The following is a 19221-nucleotide window of genomic DNA, read 5'->3' on the forward strand; positions in this document are numbered from 1 at the left end:
ATAGTTGCCTCTGGGGAGATGGATTGGCTACTGGGGGAGAAAAGGGAGGAAAATTTACTTTTTCCCCTAGATACTCATTCATGATTCTTGAATTTCGCACCATTTACATATTAACTATTAAAAATATCAATTAATTTACATTTAGAAAAAATTGAACCTACAAAGACTAGATTTTTGTCTTTTCTTTTTTTCTTTTTTTTTTTTATTGATTGATTTTAGAGAAAGGGGGAGAAAAACATCGATTTGTTGTTCCATTTATTTATGCATTTACTGGTTGCTTCTTGTATGTGCCTTTACTGGACATCGAACCTACAATCTTGGCATTTGGGGATGATACTATAACCAACTGAGCAACCTAATCAGGGTTTTGTTTTTTTTAAAGAGACCTGAATAAAGCCAAAGAGGGTAGGATCAAGGGTAGGAGGTAGGGATGGGAAGGGTGGGGGGGATTGGTGGGGAGGGGGAAGAGATGAGGGTTAAGTTTGGTTTATTTATTGTTCTGATGCCTCTTCCCCCTTCAAACCATGCTTGTGTATTGAGCAGGAGAATCTAAAGGAAAACCTCTAAACGAGAAGACAGGCTGATAAAAGCAGGCCCAGGTTCTAGGATTCTGGACTGAGGCTAAGGCCTCAGTCTTGAAACAATGCTATGATAAATTAAGCCTGTTATTAAACTTCCCAAGTGTTCTGAGGTGTTTTCATACCATGTATATGTAAAATACAAAAAGGAGTGCTCTTAATAAGGGCGCTTGTTACACTGTACACTTGGGGGGAAATAAAGACAAAACGAGAGAAAATTAGCATAGGAAAGCACGTTTAAATGTACGCATTGCTCTTATTTCATCCCTCTTTAGTATTGCTCAAGGAGACAAAGCAATGGCGTATCTTGATTTACTGTCAGGAATTTAAAAGAGAGCAAACAAATATTACACTATTTGGTGTTTTCCTGATGAAAAACATACGTTTCATTAATTGTGTAAAAAATAACCATATCCTTTTCCATAAATTGACATAAGAGTACATCGTTTTTATATCTTAAATGCTCATTATGCTGAGTAACAGTTCTTTCTTAGGGCAAAATTTCCAAAGAAATATGTGGTATCTCTAAATTTCATGGGTTCTGAGTTACTGCAGATGGAGGGTAGAGAAAGAAGTGTTTAGAAGCTGGAAGGGAATGTTTTGGACAATATGGGCGGCCTAACTCTGGGTGATGCAGAGAGAGCTCAAAATGAATTCCTCAGACTTGACGTGGGCTTTGTGCAGCGGGCCTAAAGCAGTGACGAATCCTGCACAGACTTCTGGAGGCGGGTACACAGGCTGTGTCCATCTGGCATATTTGGGGAGGTTCTATAATGAAGATACACCAGTAAGAGTCATCAGTTATCCCAAGGCCTTGGTCAGTTTACGAAGTCTGTGAACCCCACAGGCCCTGTCCCTCTGCCTGAGGGTATTTCCTTATTAAGTGTGCAATTATTTTCCCTGTGCTTCTTGTCCTCCTAGTCACCTCTACTTTAGCCCCTTTCCTATTCACACAAGATCCAGCGGCCTGGGACACCCAGAGCCTTGTTTTTCCAAGTTGGGTTCACAGAGCAGGGATACAAGTCACCACAAGCCCGCAAGTAGCCCACGCAAGGAAACCACTCAGCTAGGGTCTGAATGATTTACATTTTTCCTCGCCTGAATTAGCGGGTAATTGCATGTGGGCAGACTTAGCCAGAAATGGTCTAAATGATCAATTAGAAGGCAAAAAGGAGTTCCTTTCTTTAAAGTTCAAGGGTCCCTGGTGAAGAGCCCTACTTCCCAAGCCAGGCTTGCTCACATGGGCCTGCGCCCAGCTGTCTGCGGTGCTGGAGGATATTGTACATTTGCCTAATGATAATGAATTGAGTGCTTATTTTGCAGGAAAATATAGGGCATTTCCATTACATGCAATCAAGCAAAAAAAGCTGTAAAATGTGCCACTCCATTAATTTTAAAAGAATCCTTCCCAAATGTCACCCTGAAACCAGAGCATGGGGTTATTACAAATCTGAAGGAATTAAGAGTAATTTTCATTTGTACAAAGGAGTTGAGAGACATGACTCCTGCCACACACACACTATTAACTGGGTTAAATTTGATTCGCCAATTTTAGTGTGACTCATTAAGCCTTGATCTGCCCTGCATGAGGTCAGGGGGCTCCTGTCTTTTTTGTGGGTGCAGATGCACACATACACAACTATAGGACATGCAGAGAATGTGATGTCATTGGCTAGTTACTAACAAATATGTTGTTCAAAGAGGAAAAGCAAATGCCAACTTCTGGCAAGTCACTTTACCTCTCTGGGCCTCATCTGTAAAAGGGGAGCATAATACCTGCTTTAACAGAAGTCATGAGGACTAATGAGCTTGCGTACATCAGAGCACTTAGCGTGGTGTCTGGCACATAGTTTACACCCATTAAATGGCAACTATTATCTTTATTTTCATCTTCTGTGGGGGTGTCTTGGGCCTAAGCTGGTTCCCAAATCACAACAAGGGCCCGGCACCAGGACGGGGACAATCTTCCTGGGCCATTGCTGGGCCAGACCCTAGGGCATGAGAGGTGCAGGTCGGCCCGCAGAGTTACTGATCACTTCCTTTCTAATTCAGTTCCCGCTGTCTCTGGGGTGTAGCTGGACTTGTGGGAGAGCACAGAGCAGAAGACAGGAATAAGCAGGTCAAGGTGGTTTGGAGGGCAGTCCCGTCTGCCCGTCACTCCACATTCCGGTACTTGGTAAAGAGGTTGTACAACACTCGTAGTGTGGATTTCAGGTCACAGTTGACAATGTCTGCATAGAAAACAAAAAATACGTAATGCTTCAGTGGGGCCGTGTGGCCCAAAGTTGGCATCTGTTGACCTCTTCCACCCACCATCCCCCTTATGTGCCTGACATGGTCCTGCCTGGGTGCCACAGGACATCATTCTGCGCTCCAGAAGAGCTCCATGACCTGCTGGGAAAGAGGAATATCCCCCACAGGACCAACACAGGCCAGTGGGCACTGAAGGATGGGTGCTGAGGTGTGCAGTGAGAATTCAGAGCAGGGGAACAGTGAGGAGCAGAGGTGCTAGGCGTGGATCATCACTGCTCAGGAAGATGAAGCAGACCCCAGATTACGCAGCCTTTACCCTGGAAATGACATCTCCCGATAACAGGGGTGCTGCCCTGGGCCTGACTTCCCCTAAGCCTCGCCTGTTCCTGGGGCGCCTTCATCACAGATCCAGCCATGAGTGGTGGGAAGGAGAGCAGGGCCTGAGGCTCCAGTGGGGAGAGGTGAGTTGGGACTACAGGGAGGGCCCCTGAAGGACACAGAAGCCCACTTGGCAGAGAGTACTCAGTAAGCACGAGTCCCCAGGGGACAGAGTTTCCCATTAAGGATAGAGCAAGGCAGTGGGGTTTGAGGCTAGGAGTTGGACTATATTTTCGGGCAAGTTCCATCATGGATTCCCAAGCTTTTATACAACCATTTCCTCTGCTTGCTCCTTTGCTCCCTTCTTTTTATTTAGTGGTCACATTCTTCTCTGGCTGTCCTTCTAACCCCCTGCTGGCCCCTCCGCCACCACCTCCCCCACCAAGGCCCCGCTCTGCTCCTGTCCTGCACTCATGCCCTTTGCGGGCCTTCCTCTGAATGACCAGAGTAGAGAAAACATAAATGAATAAAAGGACTCAGCCTACTATTCAGGAATGCATGCTAAGGGAATAAAATTGTAAGAAAAAAACAAAAAAAAGAAAGAAAGAAAAATTAAAAGATAAAAGCCTATCAAAGCCAGCAGAGCGGCTATCTTCATGGAGGAAGGAGAAGATTATGTTCCAAAAAAGCAGGTCAGAGGGAACTCCCGGGAGCTGGGATGACTCTCGCGCTGTGGCTCACTGGCTAATATTTCACTAACCTGAACATTTATGTCTCATGCACCTTTCTGTAGATGCAATATTTTTCCACAGTAAAAGTGATTAAGAAGACATCTAACTGTGCAGAAGGTCAGATGAGGTAAATGATATAAGAAAACAATAAGTGCTTTTGGATTCAAAGCATTTTGAATTGGGAGAGATCAGGCTGAGCCGCTGGGAAAGGGGGTTGGGGAAGACTTCAGCACTCTAGCCATGCCCTTGTCATGCTGAGCTGTGGCTCCCAAGCCTTAGACTTGGGACCCCTGCCTGTGTGGGTGCCACAGCCAGGTACACCCAGGCCCCAGGCCCTGCAATAATGAGCACCCACAGGGCTACATGCCAACCACCCGGGGCTGTGGAATCTCCTCAGGGCCCCTCCTCACCCTTAGGCCCCCTCCTGTATGCCTTTCCCGGGCCTCACCCCAGTTGTGTACTGACCCTCTGCCACCCCAGGTGGCTTGGGCTCTGCTCCAAGTTCTCTTGTTGACAGACCAGAGGCTCCCAGGGGCTACCTGAGAGGCCTGGCACTCAGCTTCCCTTTCTGCTCCCAGGTTGGTTCATGCATTTGCCTGAGCCTCCACCTGGGGCCGGGCCCAGTGGCTGAGCCCTGTTCTTGCCAAGTCACTCCTATACCCTGGGGGCTGATTCTTGTCCTCCCTGAAGGCTTGGTGTTTCTTAAATTCCACTCAAGTCAAAGATTAGGAAGTTATCCCAGGTAGAAACTGCTAGAAAGCCAGAGAGGAGAAAAAGTGAGCATACCAAGAGCGTGAGCGTGAGTAAAGGGGAAGGTAGAGTGGAGCTGGAGGCACAGCAACAGACTCCTCTAACTATGCTTCTCAAAGCCTCTTGCCCTCTCCAACCCCTTCTACCCAGTGTAGCGGGACTGTTCCACCTCTGGGTATGGTTCTGTTTCCAGGGAACCAAAAGGTTATGAAACCTGGGCAGCAAAAGTCATCTGGGTTGCAAACCCAAAGTTTCCAGGGGATTTCAAGGTACAATGGAGCTTTGAGTATCAAACAGCATGGCAGAGAGTGTGTTTCCCGACCTTAAAACCATTTTGCCCTAAAAAAAAAAAAAAATGCTCCCACCACAGCCAATTTGATTTTGAAACACCCTCAAAGAATTACCCACATTGGCACATCTAATGAAGTCTGTAGCATTTACTGCTGAACTTTCCTTTCCAGGGAGAAGCACAGGAACCAAAAGGATTGCGAGGGTATACCTCTCCCAAAGTACAATTTCATAAAACCCCATTTCAGCTCTCCTTTACACACTGGAAATTTTCAGTACGGGCATGATGCCCGGTGTAACAACAAATAAAACATGTGTTTTTCCATTCACATTGGTCAGGAAGTTTCATATAAGCAGTTCAATGATTGTACAAGAAATGTCATCAATATGCTGTAATATCCCTATAGATTAATTGACATTGGGAAACTGTCTGGAAGGAAATAAATGCCTGAAAACTGAAGTATCAAAAGGAGTACTTCCAACCTGTAATGAGGAAGATTCTTATGAAGCGCTCAAGAAAACAGGTAGAAATGCTGACAGAGCTCTCCTATTCTTTCTCTGTTACTCAGAGGTGGGATGCTCACTGACTGGCTACGGGACACTCAGGGTCCATTCCTAAAGGCATTAGGACGCTAGAGTGGCCATGCCAGGAAGAGAAATCCTAAAGGGACACCAACCTTGCTAGAAGTCCTTCTTTAACAGTATCCAGACACTTAAAACAATAAATGAGAGTAAGGGGTGGCTTTTGTTAGCTAGAGCTGATAGCACTGAGGTCTAGAATGAGGCATGAAACAGGGTCCCAAACAACACCTTCACAATCTACCTCTCTCCTCTGGGTTGCCTGCTCCAGCTTCATAAGTAAAGGAATTCTCACAAGATATGCCCTTAACTCTTTTCTTGACATACTTTTCTGTTCCATACTGTGGGTGTGTTGGCTTCCAACAAGTGGAAGACTTCCCATTATATAATCAGACACTCCTGGTTTTTCCACCAGCTCCAGTTCTGCTTGGTCAGTACCTAGGTGTCAACCTGAAGGTGTCCAAAGTTGACATCCGTATGTCCCTTCCAAGCCTGTTTTCCCTCCCGGGCTCCCCATTGCTGCCGATGGTGTCCCACACCTAAACGTCTGTTCTTCACACTGCCTTGTAAACGATCTCTCCGCAACAGAACTCTGATCATATCACTTACCTGCCTTGAGCACTTTTTCTTAGACTCCCACTACCTACAGAATAAAGTAAGAATTTTCTGCCTTGGCCTCAAGTCCCTGTAGGACCTAACACCAGCTTACTTCATCCTCATCAACATTATTCAATTCATACTCTTAATAAAAGGTAACTGCTTACATTCATTGTTCCAGATGCTATGCATCAGGCATCATCACATGCAATCCTGTAATGTTCATGTCTCTAGGAGTTCCATCTTTATAGACATGGAAAATAAGCTCAGGATGGTAAGTTCAATATTGCTTTGACTATTTGGGATCTTTTGTGGTTCAATGTAAATTTTAGGATTATTCTAGTTCTGTGAAAAATGCCATTATTATTTTGACAGTGATTGCATTGAATCTGGAGATTGCTGTGAGTAGTATGGACATTTTAACAACATTAATTCTTCCTGACCATGAGCACAGTAAATCCTTCGATTTATTTGTATTTTCTTAACTTTCTTTCTTCAGTGTTTTATAATTTTCAGAGTACAGGTCATCTGCATCCTTGGTTAATAAGAGTCTTAGGTATTTTATTCTTTAGGATGCAATTGTAAATGGCATGGTTTTATTAATTTCTCTTTCTGATAGTTCATTATCAGTGTATAAAAATTCAACTGATTAGTGAAAATTTTGTATTACTGAATTCATTTATCTAATGTGTATGTGTGTGTGTGAGTGTGTATGGAATCTTTAGGCTTCTCTCTAGTATCATGTCATCTACAAATAATTACTGTTTTACTTCTTCCTTTTGCGTATGGATGCCTTTTTTTTTTCTCTTGCCCAATTGCCGTGGCTATGAATTCCAACACTATTTTGAATAAGAGTAGCAAAAGTGGACATCCTTGTCTTTTTCCTAATCTTAAAGAAAAAGCTTTTAGTTTTTCACCATTGACTATGATGTTAGCTGTGGGTTTGTCATATATAGCCTTTATTATGATGATATATGTTCAATTTATCCCCACTCTACTCTGAGAGTTTTTATTATAAACAGATATTGGATTTTATCATGTGCTTTTTCTGCATCTATTGATATGATCATATGATTTTTATCCTTCATTTTGTTTATGGGGTGTATCACATTACCTGATTTGCAGATTTTGAACCAAACTTGCATTCCAAGGATAAATCCTACCTGATCATTGTGTATGATATTTTTAATGTATTGTTGAATTTGGCTTGCTAATATTTTGTTAAAGATTAGTACATCTATATTCATAAGGCATACTGGCCTATAATTTTCTTTTTTTTGTAGTAACTTTACCTAGTTTTGGTATCAGGGTAATGCTGAACTTGTAAAATGAGTTTGGGAGACTTCCTTCCTTTTAAAATTTTTGGAATACTTTGATATGAATAGGTATTAGTTCTTTTTTGAATGTTTGGTAAAATTCACTTGTGAACTCATTAGATCCAGATCTTTTGTTTTTGGGAGTTTTTTTGATTACTGATTCAATTTTGTTAATAATTATCAGTCCGTTCAAGTTTTCTATTCCTTCCCTATTCAGTCTTGGAAGCTTATATGTTTCTAGGTATTTATTTATTCATTTTTAATTTTTAAATTTTTGACCCACAACCCAGGCATGTGTCCTGACTGGGAATTGAACCAGTGACATTTTGGTTCACAGGCCAGTGCTCAATCCACTGAGCCATACCAGCCAGGGCTGTTTTTAGGTATTTATACATTTCTTCCAGGTTATCCAATTTCTTTTCATATAATTGTAGTATTTTCTTATAATCTTTTGTATTTCTGTTGTGTCAATTGTCACTTCTTTTTCATTTCTAATTTTATTTATTTGGGACCCCCTTTTTTTCTTGATGAGTTTTGCTAAAGATTTATCGATTTTATCTTTTCAATGAACCAGCTCTTGGTTTCATTGATCTTTTCTATTGTTTGTTTAGGACTCATTTCATTTATTTCCATTCTAATCTTCACTATTTACTTCTTACTTTGGGCATTGTTTATTCTCCTTTTTAGTTCCTTTAAGTGTAACGATAGGTTATTTATTTGAAATTTTTCTTATTTCTTGAGGTAGGCCTGTATTGCTATGAATTTTCCTCTTAGAAGTGCTTTGGCTGTCTCCCACAGATTCTTTTCTTTTCTTTTCTTTTTTAATATTTAGGTGGTTGTGTTTCCATTTTCATTTGTCTCAACGTATCTTTTGATTTCATTATTAACCAATTTGTTGTTTAGTATCATGTTATTTAGCCTCCAGGTGATTGTGTGTTTTTCAGTTTTCTTCTTGTAATTGATTTTAAATTTATACCATTGTGCTCAGAGAAGATGCTTGTTTTTCAGTCTTCTTAAATTTATTGAGACTTGATTTATGGCCTAATGTGATCAGTCCTGAAAAATGCCCCACATACACTTGAAAAGAATGTATATTGTGCTGCTTTAAGGTGAAATGTTCTAAAAAAAAAAAAATTAAATCCATCTGATCTAATGTGTCACTTAAGGCTACTCTTTGCATGTTGATTTTTGTCTAGATGTTTTGTCCTTTACTATGTTACTGTTGATCTTTCCCTTTATGCCTATCAATGTTTGCTTTATATACTTAGGTGCTCCTACATTGGGTGCATAGTTTTCAAAAGTTATTAGTATTGTTGGATTGATCACTTTATCATTATGAAATGCACTTCTTTGTCTTTTGTTACAGATTTTGTTTTAAAGTCTATTTCATCTGATATAAGTACAGCTTTCTTTTCCCATTCCATCTGCATAAAATATCTTTTCCATCCTTTAACTTTCAGTTTGTGTGTCTTTCAATCTAAAGTGGGTTTCTTGTAGGCCACATATGTACCGGTCTTGTTTTTGTGTGTGTTTTTTTTTTTTTAATCCTCTCAGCTACCCTATGTCTCTTGATTGGAGCATTTTGTTCATTTAAAGTAATTACTGATAGGTATGTATTATTGCTATTTTATTGTTTTCTGACTGTTTTGCAGTTCATCTGTGTTTCTTATTCTTTTTTCCTGTTCTCCTCTATTTGATGACTTTATGTAGTGTTATGTTTGGATTCCTTTATCTTTATTTCTCATATAACTTAAGAGATTTTTGGTTTGTTGTTACCATGTGCTTCACATATACAGGGTGGGGCAACAGTAGGTTTATAGTTTTTTTTATGGAAAATAATAATACAAGAATATAAACCTACTTTTGCCCCACCCTGTACTAATCTATGTTTATAGCATTCAGTCAATAATTTTCAGAAAATAAACATCTGTACCAAGGAGGCTACTAAAGACATGTGCCTCCTACATACACAAATGCACATAGTTGAGATGATGGTCACTTAAGTTTGAATACATTCTAAAATAACTACAATTTTTACTCACTCCCTCCTCATTTATGTTTCTGTCATTCTTTTTTACTTTTGTGTTGGCATGTTGTATATATCTCTTAATTTATTATTGTAATTACACATGATCTTCCTACTTTTAACTTTTGTACTTGTTTTATAGTTGGTGATCCATTGCTTTTATTATGTTTGCCTTTGTCAGTGAGAATTTTTTCTTTCCTATATTTTCTTGTTTATATTTTTGATCTTTTCTTCTTAAAGAAGTCCCTTTAACATTTCTTGTAAATACTGGTTTAGTGGTATTAAACTCTTTAAGCTTTTTCTTGTCTGGAACACTATCTCTATTTCAATTCTAAATGATAGCCTTGCTGGGTAGAGCATTCTTGGTTGTATGTCTTTGCCTTTCATCACTTTGAATATTTCTTGCCATTCCTTTTGGGCTGCAAAGTTTCTGTTGAAAAATCAGCCAACAGTCTAATGGGAGCTCCCTTTAATGAAACTAATTGCTTTTCTCCTGCCACTATTAAGGTCTCTTTTTCTTTAAATTTTTGCATTTTAATTATGATGTATCTTGGTGTGGGCCTTTTTTGGGTTCATCTTGTTTTTTTTGGGGGGGGGTCTTTGTATTTCCTCTATTTGTATATCTGTTTCCTTCATCAGATTAGGAAAGTTTTCAATCATTATTTCTTCAAATAAGTTTTCAATCCCTCGTTCTTTCTCTTGTCATCCTGGTACCCCTCTGATGCAAATGCTGGTATGCTTGATATTGCCCCTGAGGTCCCTTACACTATCCTCATTTTTAAAAAATATTTTTCTTTTTAGTACTACAATGGGTGTTTTCTGCTGCCTTATCTTCCAGATCACTTACTTAGTCCTCTGCTTCATATAACGTGTTGTTGATTCCCTCTAAGGTATTCTTCATTTCTGACAATTTTTTGTTTTCTATTGCCATGTTGATGTTTTCTATTTTTTTTGTTGAAGTCCTTACTGAGTTCATCTATTTCCCCCCTACGATCATTGAGCATCCTTATAATTACTGTTTTGAAGTCTGTATGCAGTAGATTGCTTGTCTCTATTTTGTTTAGTTATATTTTTTTGTATTTTTGTTCTGTCTTTTCATTTGGGACTTGTTTCTTTGTCTCCTCATTTTGGCTGACTCCCTGGATTTTTTCCTATATATTAGTTAGATCTGCCACATCTCCAGTTCTTGGCAGAGTGGCCTTATGTAGTAGGTATCCTGTGGGGCCCAGTGGTACAGTTTCCCTGGTTACCTGGGCTGAGTGCTCCAGTGGTGCCCCCTGTGTATTTTGTATGTGCCCTGCTGTTGTAGTTGAGCTATGATTGCTGTTGGCACATCAGTGGGTGGGACTGATGCTCAAACTGAGTGGCTGTGAGAGCTGGTTGTGATGATAGCAGACAAGCTGTTGTTCTGGGGCTGACCCATGGACCAGAAGTCACTTTAGCAGGGCTCTAATGCAGCCAAAGCTGCCCTTTGGGTGTGTTGTTTGCTGAGCTGGTTAGGTGGTGCTCTGGTGTGGTCTGAAGCCATCCACTAGTTATGCTGGTTCTGGAGCTCCTTTGGAAGGGAACTAGTACAAGTTAAGGTCAGCTTCTGCTTGTATCTGTCTCTCTCCTATCCTAATTTCCAAACAAAAACCCTACCTGATTCTCATGGTTTAGCCCAACTATCACCATCTCTGTCAAACTATCCCCAACTCCAGAGTGAAGAAAGGATCCCCTCCTTAATTCTCACAACCTCTTAGTTGTACCTCTTTCGTGGCAGTTTTCTCACTGTCCTTTTGTTATGGTTACTCAGAGCATCTTTTCTCTCCCCTGGCTGGCTACAAGGGCCTTGAGGTCAGAGATGGCCTGGGCATGGGGTCTCAGGCTCCCACTGGACAGTCAGTGAAGAAGCTCCTTTATGGGGAGTTCCAGGTGGAGGAATTCAGAACAGAGGCAGCAATGGGGAGTAAAAGCACACAATCCCTACTTGATCACTTGCCTTTAAACAGCCAGGAAAGTACAAGCAAAAGGGCCCACACACAGCATTCTTAATGTTCTAAATTGACATAAACAGAAAATTATCTGCAACACAGCATTGATACACTAACACTGGTAAAATGGAATATTCCAGTCAGTAAGTTTCAGAAAATAAACATCTGTACCAAGGAGGCTACTAAAGGCATGTGCCTCCTACATGCACAAATGCACACACAGTTCTAAGCAGCAGCACAGGAGGGCTAGTGGAGCATATTCGTCCTTGTACCTTTTTTCAAGCCTTACATTTTCAACCTAAATCTGACAAAGCATCCTTGGGCAGTTTGGAGTGGGCATAGGAAAGGAAAGGCAGTTATACTCAGAGCAGAGATGCCAGCACTGACTCCTGAAACTACCCCCTGCCTGGTTTGGCTACTGCTCTTTGGCAGATCATCACCCTGTGCAGGGACAGAACCTGGAAACTGGGCACAGGACAGTTCTGCAGCACCTCTGCTCTGTGCCATACCTGCTTGGGTCCTTATGCCATACATACAATTTCAGATTTTGTCTTTCCATGGCTGTGTGATTTGCAGCTCACAAAGGATTTCCATGGCTGGGCAGCTGTGCCCTGTTATTCCCTACCCTGTGAATGGCAAAGAAGGCTTCAGAAGAGAAACTGTTGCTCTGCTACCAAACATGAGCCTTGCCCTATAACATGTGCCATGTATAGGAAGAGGGTCTCATCATCTTGTCACAAACCCAGAGGAAGAGAAAAGTACCTTCTGGCCGTGGTTTTGGCTTTTCCAACCCTCCGTCTTGCATGAGCTCAAAGGCAAAGGAGACGTTTAAGACCTAGAAAGAGAAATGCAGTGCATGTGTTGTTGTACACTCATTCCTGGACCCTTGTGGATCCTGGGACCTACCCCCAAAAGTGATGGGGCCAGCACTTAGCTAAAGGGATGGAGGCTGAGCTAAAATCAGGCCCTAATTTGAAGGAGAAATGAGGCTACCAAAACAGGCAGGCCATGCAGAGTGTGAGCTGGCCAGTCCCAGGCTGCTGTTGGCAAGCACTTCTGGAGGAGTTCAGACTCTTCTTCCTGTCCTACTCTGTTCCTGTGTCAACTGCCAGGATTTTCAACTCAGTGACATTTATGCTCACAGCTGAAAAGATCAGAGAGCAAGATGTGTTCAAGAGGCAGCAAAGGGTTTCTGCCTTGGATCAAATGCCCCTTGTCTTCGTATAGGCTGTGGCAGCCAATGGGAGGCATCAGACTGGGCTGAGTGTGGGTCCCTCAGGTCTGACCAGCCTTGCAGCCACCTTCTCTGTAACTTCTGGGAAGAGATGAGACTGGCCTATGGCACCCGGCTGGAGCATATGACTAGGCAACCGAGGCCAGGCTTGGGTAGGAAGCTGTGGGGAGAAAACTGTTGAGGATGCTTAGTGGTCTACAAGGCAGCTTCTTTGCAGCTCAGTGCTCATCAGAATAGGCCCCACCTCCAACCTCTTAAGACCCTGGGCAGATAGGAAGCTGCTGCCTTTTTCCCAGATGGCCCCAGCATAGATGAGGCAGATGAGTCAGGGCACATTGGCTAGGGCCTCCCTTCGTGTCACCTTCTCTTACCTTCTGTTCAAAGCTGTCTGGGGTCAGGAAGAAGCTGTGCAGTGGCACAAAGTAGCCCTCCAGGAGCCCCATGAGCAGCACCAGGTACACCCCATCTGCAAACTGGAGGGAAAGAGCCAGTTGAAGCTGCTGCTGGGCCCCTGGGCCCTCCAACCAAGCCCCATTCAGAGGGCTCATCAGCTTCTATGTCAGCATGCCTGGCCTGGCTGGTCCAGTCCTGGAGCCACAAGCCTATGGTCCAGCATTTGTTGAGCATCAACCATGTTCCAAGCCTTGATTTGGCACATGGACCACAGACAAGGGTCAATGTGGCCCCTGTCCTCAAGAAGCCCATAGTCCAGTGGGAAGAATGATGTGGAGAAAATGCAGCAGTTGCTCTGACGGAGGGAAGGAAGTTGGCTAGTGTCAAAGTGTCCCTTTCTCCCACTGGGGGCAAAAGGGAAGGCTTCTGGAGGAGGTGCTGCCTGAGGGATGAGCAAGAATCAGCTAGGGTAAGGCAGAGGGAGGAGGGCAAGAGGATGTCCAAGGCCAGCGGCATGAGGCTACTGGGGTGGCTTGATTTATGAACAAAGAACTCTACTGTCCTATAGGCCTAGACATTCCCCTTTCTCACATCTCACTTTATCATTGCTTGAGAGGCAACAGCATAGCTGTTGCAAACTTGGATGGGCCTCTAGCTCTGCTACTCACTGGCTATGTGACCAGAGCAAATTACCTAACTTCTCTGTGCCTCATTTTTCCCATCTGTACAATGAGGATGACAATAGTATAGTATCTACCTAACAAGTTTATCATGCGGACTAAACCAGTTAATATGTGTAAAGTGCCTAGAACACTGCTTGACAAGTAGGCAACACTTAATAAATATTAACTATATATAGCAGGTCCTTGAATAACATCATTACATAATAATGTTGATGAGAAAAAAAAATGGATTCTCAGCTGTGGTCACTGTCTGTGTGGAGTTACCATGTTCTCCCCATGTCTGCATAAGTTTTTTTCCAAGTAGTCTGGTTTCCTCCCATATCCCAAAGATGTTCATGTCAGGTGGATTGGTGTGTCTACATTGTCCCAGTTTGAGTGAGTGTGAGTGAGTGTATGTGGCCCTGCAATGGAAGGGCGTCCTGTCCAAGGCTGGGTCCTGCTTTGTGCCCTGAGCAGCTGGGATAGACTCAGGTCACCTGGACCCTGAATTGGAATAAGCAGGTTGGAAAAGAATTCTCTTACTTGTTTTTATTAATATTTCTTAAATAAATGTATAGCTCACATTTATTTCAATGTTTAATATTAGAAGAGTTTGGGGTTTTTATTTAGAAGTTTGGTGGCATTTTTGTGACCCAAAATGTGCTATAGGAACTTAACTCTTGGTTATGGCAACTAGCCTATGGGAAAATTGGTTTAGTTATATGTCGTTTTGCTTAGTCACAGTTTCCAAGAACCTATAGTGAAGACATTGTATTGCTGTTACTATCTGAGAAAACAATAAAGCAAACATTACACAACTTACTGGCTCTTGTTGACAAAGTACAGCAGTGTGCTGAAGACCATGATAAGAGGCTTAGAGCCCTATCCCTTTGATCAAGGACAATAGAGGTGGGACAGGCTGGGAACCTGGTCTGAGGGACAATAGATTCCTAGGCTAAACAGAGGCATTCAGGTCTTCTGCTCAAGGAAGGGCAAGGTGAATGTGTGCTGAGTACTTGGGGCCGGCTTTGTGGAGGAGCAGGGGCCTGCGGGATGAGGGCAATTTGGAAGGAGCAGGTGTTCCAGGTATGGAGCAGTCCCCAAGCAAAGATAGAAAGGTCGGATGCATATCTGGTATTCTAGAACCTTTCAAAGGAGGCGGGGCCACCAAATGTTTGTGGGCATAAACAACAGTTGCTAGAGTTTGCACGAGGCCAAAGTTCTTGGAATCATCTTAGGAAATGTAAAAAAAAAAAAAAAAGTAGACCTAATTGCCCAGAATGTGGGCTGGGCCCAGAGACTAAGCTCTGTTGGGTAACTAGCTGGTGGGCCTGTGGTTCAGCGTTTGCTATAGGCACATGATCCAGAGCATGAACTTGACAGGGGAGCAGCTCCCTCCCTGCTTCTATCCATCAGATGCATCTGAGGCCACTCCAGGGTGGGCAATGTGAGAGTACACCCCAGCATCTCCCCAGTGTCAAAATCAAGGTCCTCCCATGGAGCTAATTAATTGGGGCTCATTCTGGCTGTGGCTGGAATGGACTGAGAATAAAAAAATCCAAATCTGTCAACTCAGGGGAGGACCTTGGGTTAGGGTCAGGGTTCCTTACAGCCCTGAGTGCCACTCACACAGGCAGCCCCCACCCCTGACTGCTCTTTCTGATGACTCAATGGTAAAACCTGCAGACAGACACCAAACACATGAGGCAGAGACTCCTTTTCACAGCACTCCCTGTCCGTGAAAACGGAAGTGAAAGTTCCAGAGCTTACTGTAGCTCACTTGAGGAAATATCACATTTCCAGAGTGTTCCCTAACTCCCAGAAGAGTATATAAACTCATTTCTCAGAGTCCAGACACACTCAGTGCTCAGGAACAGACCCGGATTGCTTTTAAAAACAAAGGGAGATGACCACATGCTCAAAAGAAAACCACACTTTAGAAATTCATTACAAATGAAAACAGGTTGGGAAACAGGATATATTACACAATCTTAAAGGATCTCCTAATAAAGATTAGTTATTAATTATAAAGGAGGGAGATGAACTTTATAGTATAGAGATTTGCTAGGCACCAACCTACCCCAGTGATCAAAGTTACTATCACCAGTAACAAACTAATGGACAAAAGTGTCTGAGAAAAACACAGCATTACTTAGGTTGTATTGTTACTGAACATGCATAACCTGAATCTAATTGTGAGGTGGGGTGGAAATGAGAGATTTTTCTATGAACCAAATGGCATGTACTCTTCAAAAATGACATCATGCAAAGAAAGGCTGAGGATTTGTTTTATAATAAATATACACTAAAGAGACATGACAACTAAATAGAGCATGTGAGAATATTAGGGTGACTGAAAAAACAGGAATACAGTGGGGGTTTTTTTTTGGGAACCATGAGACATTGTCAAAAGTAGTCAAGTATCAACAATTTCATATGGTTTAACCTAAATAATGTATTATATCAATGTTAAAATTATCAGAATTTGATTATTGGATTGTGATTATCTAAGGGGATATACTTGTTATTTATAGATGTAGGCTGAAGTACTTAGGGTGGAGAGAGAGGGGAAAAAAAGAATATGGCCAAATGCTAACAACTGGTATATGTAGGTGAAGAGTGTATGGGTATTTGTGATAGTGTTCTTGTAACTTTTTAAAGTAAACTAAGATAAATTCCAAGTGGTTCACCCCTCTGAACAGACTAGAATCCCCTTCCTCCTGAAAAAGCTTCAGGGTCAGTGTGTAAAGCCCTCCCGGCAATGCAGGATTGGGCACTTGGAATGGTGGCTGTTGAACAGGGTCTGGCTTCTACCCTCCACTCAGAGCTTTCTCCTACCTGGGTTTCCAGTTCTGTGACCTCCAGGTTCAGCTTATTCAGGTGTTTGTTCACAAAAGTGATGAGAGTCTAAAAAAGAAGCACAGAACGGACATTGAGATGGAAACTCTCCCTCGGGCCAGACCTGCAAGGCCACCTCTGTGACTCCACGGTGAGGACCAGGACCAGTGTGATCACACTGGATAGGGCCCAGACAGGAGCACAGAGCCTGGATCACTGTGCCACGCTCAGTGAGGATGAGCAAGCAGCCTATGAGGCTCCTCTGCAAAGCCCCGGCAGTTCACAGGAGAGGATGGCCCCCAAGGATTTGCAGTTCCTTGTCCAAGGATTTGAACACTACGTGATTCAAACTGTGAAACTGGGGGTCCTGAGAGGGTAGAGTGAGAGGTGGAGTGTCTGAGCCCAGGGTCAGGGAGCCAAAGAGAAATTAGGAAGGGGACCAAAGAAGAAATGACCCCACTGAGTCCTTTTTTCCAGCCCCTTCCCATGTGCCTTTGCCTAGGAAGACAGAGAGAGGTCTGTGTGAGGAGGCAGGACAGCTGGGGTTCAGTAAAGGTGGGAAGACAAGGTGTTCACAGTCTCAGAAACCCAAAGAGTTGCTACCATTGGATGGGAGAAGGAAGAGACTGGATGATGCATCCAGCGAGAACTGGACAAGTAAAATGGACATCAAGCTGGAGAGCCCCATATTTGCAGAGATCTGGGGTTAACACCAGTTTCAGGAAGCTTGACAGCTGCAGGGATGGGTTTTCCTAAAAAGTTTTGCTATATCTCACCCCCAACTCCCCACCCCCATCCCTTCCTCCCAGGCACCTCTTTCCCACCTTTTTCACCACGTTGAGCTTATCTGGTGCATGATCGAACAAAGTGTCAAAGGCATCACGTTCTGAAAAAGAGAAAAACGTCAAGTGAAGCACAGAGCTGATTCCTGATGGGAAGCCCATCCCAAGTCCCGGCCACATGGTCGGCTACAGATGGAAATTCTCTGCGGTGTGAGGCTGCACTGGGAACTCTGGAAGCTCGTTTTAGGGCAGATTTGGGGTCAATTCTTATCTTAGGGGCTGTGTGTGTGCGCGCGCGCGTGCGCGCCCATCTTCTATATCAACCCCCCTGAGCTGGGGTTGAGGGGCTCTGTCAGGCACTTTGACTTAGAACTGGTCATTTCTCTTTGGTCTTTGTGTTCATTACATCATGATTTAGTCAAGGTTCTAAAGTGTTTCTGAAGCTTTTTGGAGGTAGAATGGTATCGAAATATCAACTCACTTCACACCCTAATTAGCAAAACCAGGATACGCAGACACACTTCCTGGTAGCGTGTATAAATAAGCAGTTTGGGGACCACTGAGCCCAGGACCAGATGTGAGCTCCTCCTCTTGAGTGATCTAGTCCCTTCAATGTTTTGTGCCTTGTTTCCTCCTCTGAAAAATGCCATCTGAGAAATAAACCTCCCAGGTGTGTCACGAGATGACAGATGAGAATGTATGTGCATGTGCTCTGTAGACTGGGGTGTCTACACTGATCTGAGTTGTTTTAGCATTATTGGAATCAAAATATGCATAGTAACTGTAGGATCATAGGAAAGAGCGAAGCCATGCCCCCTGCAGGGTCTTTCCTTGCTACAGCCTCCTTGTTCTTGGAACTGAGAGGTGAAATAATGGAGGGATCTCAGGCAGCGAAGGAGCACAGTCTCCAAGAGGAACCTGGGGCAGGGAAGTTTCATGGTCCTGGGGGTCCGTCTTTTTCTCCTCTTGCACCAATGGGCAAATCTGAGACTTCCAGGAAGGTGATTGTGATCTCTGACATTCACAGACTTTATAAACAAACCCAGAGCTCTGAGAACTGGAAAAGATAGGAGCCGTGATAAGAAAAGAGAAAGAAGGCAGCTTCTAGAAGGGCTGGGCAGAGTGGGGAAAGGAGACAGTCCAAGCGTGTACATGTACCTCCTTCCTTTACTCTCACAAAATACTTAAAGCAGCACTGCCCTACAAATGCCCAGGACCCATTCAGAAGCCCAACAATGTCAGTGGTCTGGTTACTTGCAAAAGGACTGCACAGCTGTGGTTAGTTTTCCTCTTCCCACCAGTAAGCTGACCCTTCCTACCAAGCGGCTGTCACCAGGCTGGTGTAGACACACATGCAGGAAGCAAGCTGAGTGCCTGTTCTTCCCAGCTGCTGCAGAATTAACTAGACCCCTGTGGCAGCTACCAGCACCATAGGACAATTTTATGCAACTCACCATGCCTTCCAGAAAGAGCCCTGTAGGAAAAGGAGAAAGAAAACTGTGTGAATCTTCTCGCCCTTGGTTGAAAAGCCTCAAAGCTCTCTTGGCATTGTAGTCTGCACTTAGTAATTTCACTGGCCAGGATGCTGTGGGCATTAGCTTGGGGAGGTCAAGTTCTTCTCTCTCTCCTGTTTGTCCTGTGATACCCATCAAGCTGCACCTCGCCTTGGTCCAGGATAGGTTTTTCTCAAAGAGGGCAGGAACTGGAATTGCACTTATAGCAGTGAAGCAGCGAAGTACTAAGCATTAAAGACCGGCTACTTAGGTTTAAATCCCACAGAGCCATTTGCTTGCTGTGTGGCCTTGACCAAACTTCTCTGGGCACCAGGTGTCTTATCTCTACAATGAGGATAATGCTACGCACCTCTATAGCAGGTTGTGAGTGTTAAATAATTTAATATGTA

The 19221-nt window shown here is 43.3% G+C and overlaps 1 protein-coding gene across 1 annotated transcript in view; it reads right to left on the bottom strand.

Annotated features, from left to right (window-relative positions):
* Positions 1–217: 217 nt before the first annotated feature.
* PARVA (parvin alpha) overlaps positions 218–19221 on the bottom strand; it is a 151628-nt gene continuing 132624 nt past the window's right edge. The window contains exons 8-13 of the mRNA XM_054586093.1: positions 18773–18792; positions 17361–17422; positions 16537–16605; positions 13015–13116; positions 12172–12244; positions 218–2809 (exon numbers count right to left, since the gene is read on the bottom strand). Coding sequence (XP_054442068.1) covers positions 2733–2809; positions 12172–12244; positions 13015–13116; positions 16537–16605; positions 17361–17422; positions 18773–18792 — 403 coding nt within the window. The 3' untranslated portion in view covers positions 218–2732. The remainder of the gene's footprint in view (positions 2810–12171; positions 12245–13014; positions 13117–16536; positions 16606–17360; positions 17423–18772; positions 18793–19221) is intronic.

Source organism: Pteronotus mesoamericanus, unplaced genomic scaffold (genome assembly GCF_021234165.1).
Source record: "Pteronotus mesoamericanus isolate MK-2021 breed Mesoamerican mustached bat unplaced genomic scaffold, CSHL_Meso_final contig_90, whole genome shotgun sequence".
Classification (NCBI taxonomy): Eukaryota; Metazoa; Chordata; class Mammalia; order Chiroptera; family Mormoopidae; genus Pteronotus; species Pteronotus mesoamericanus.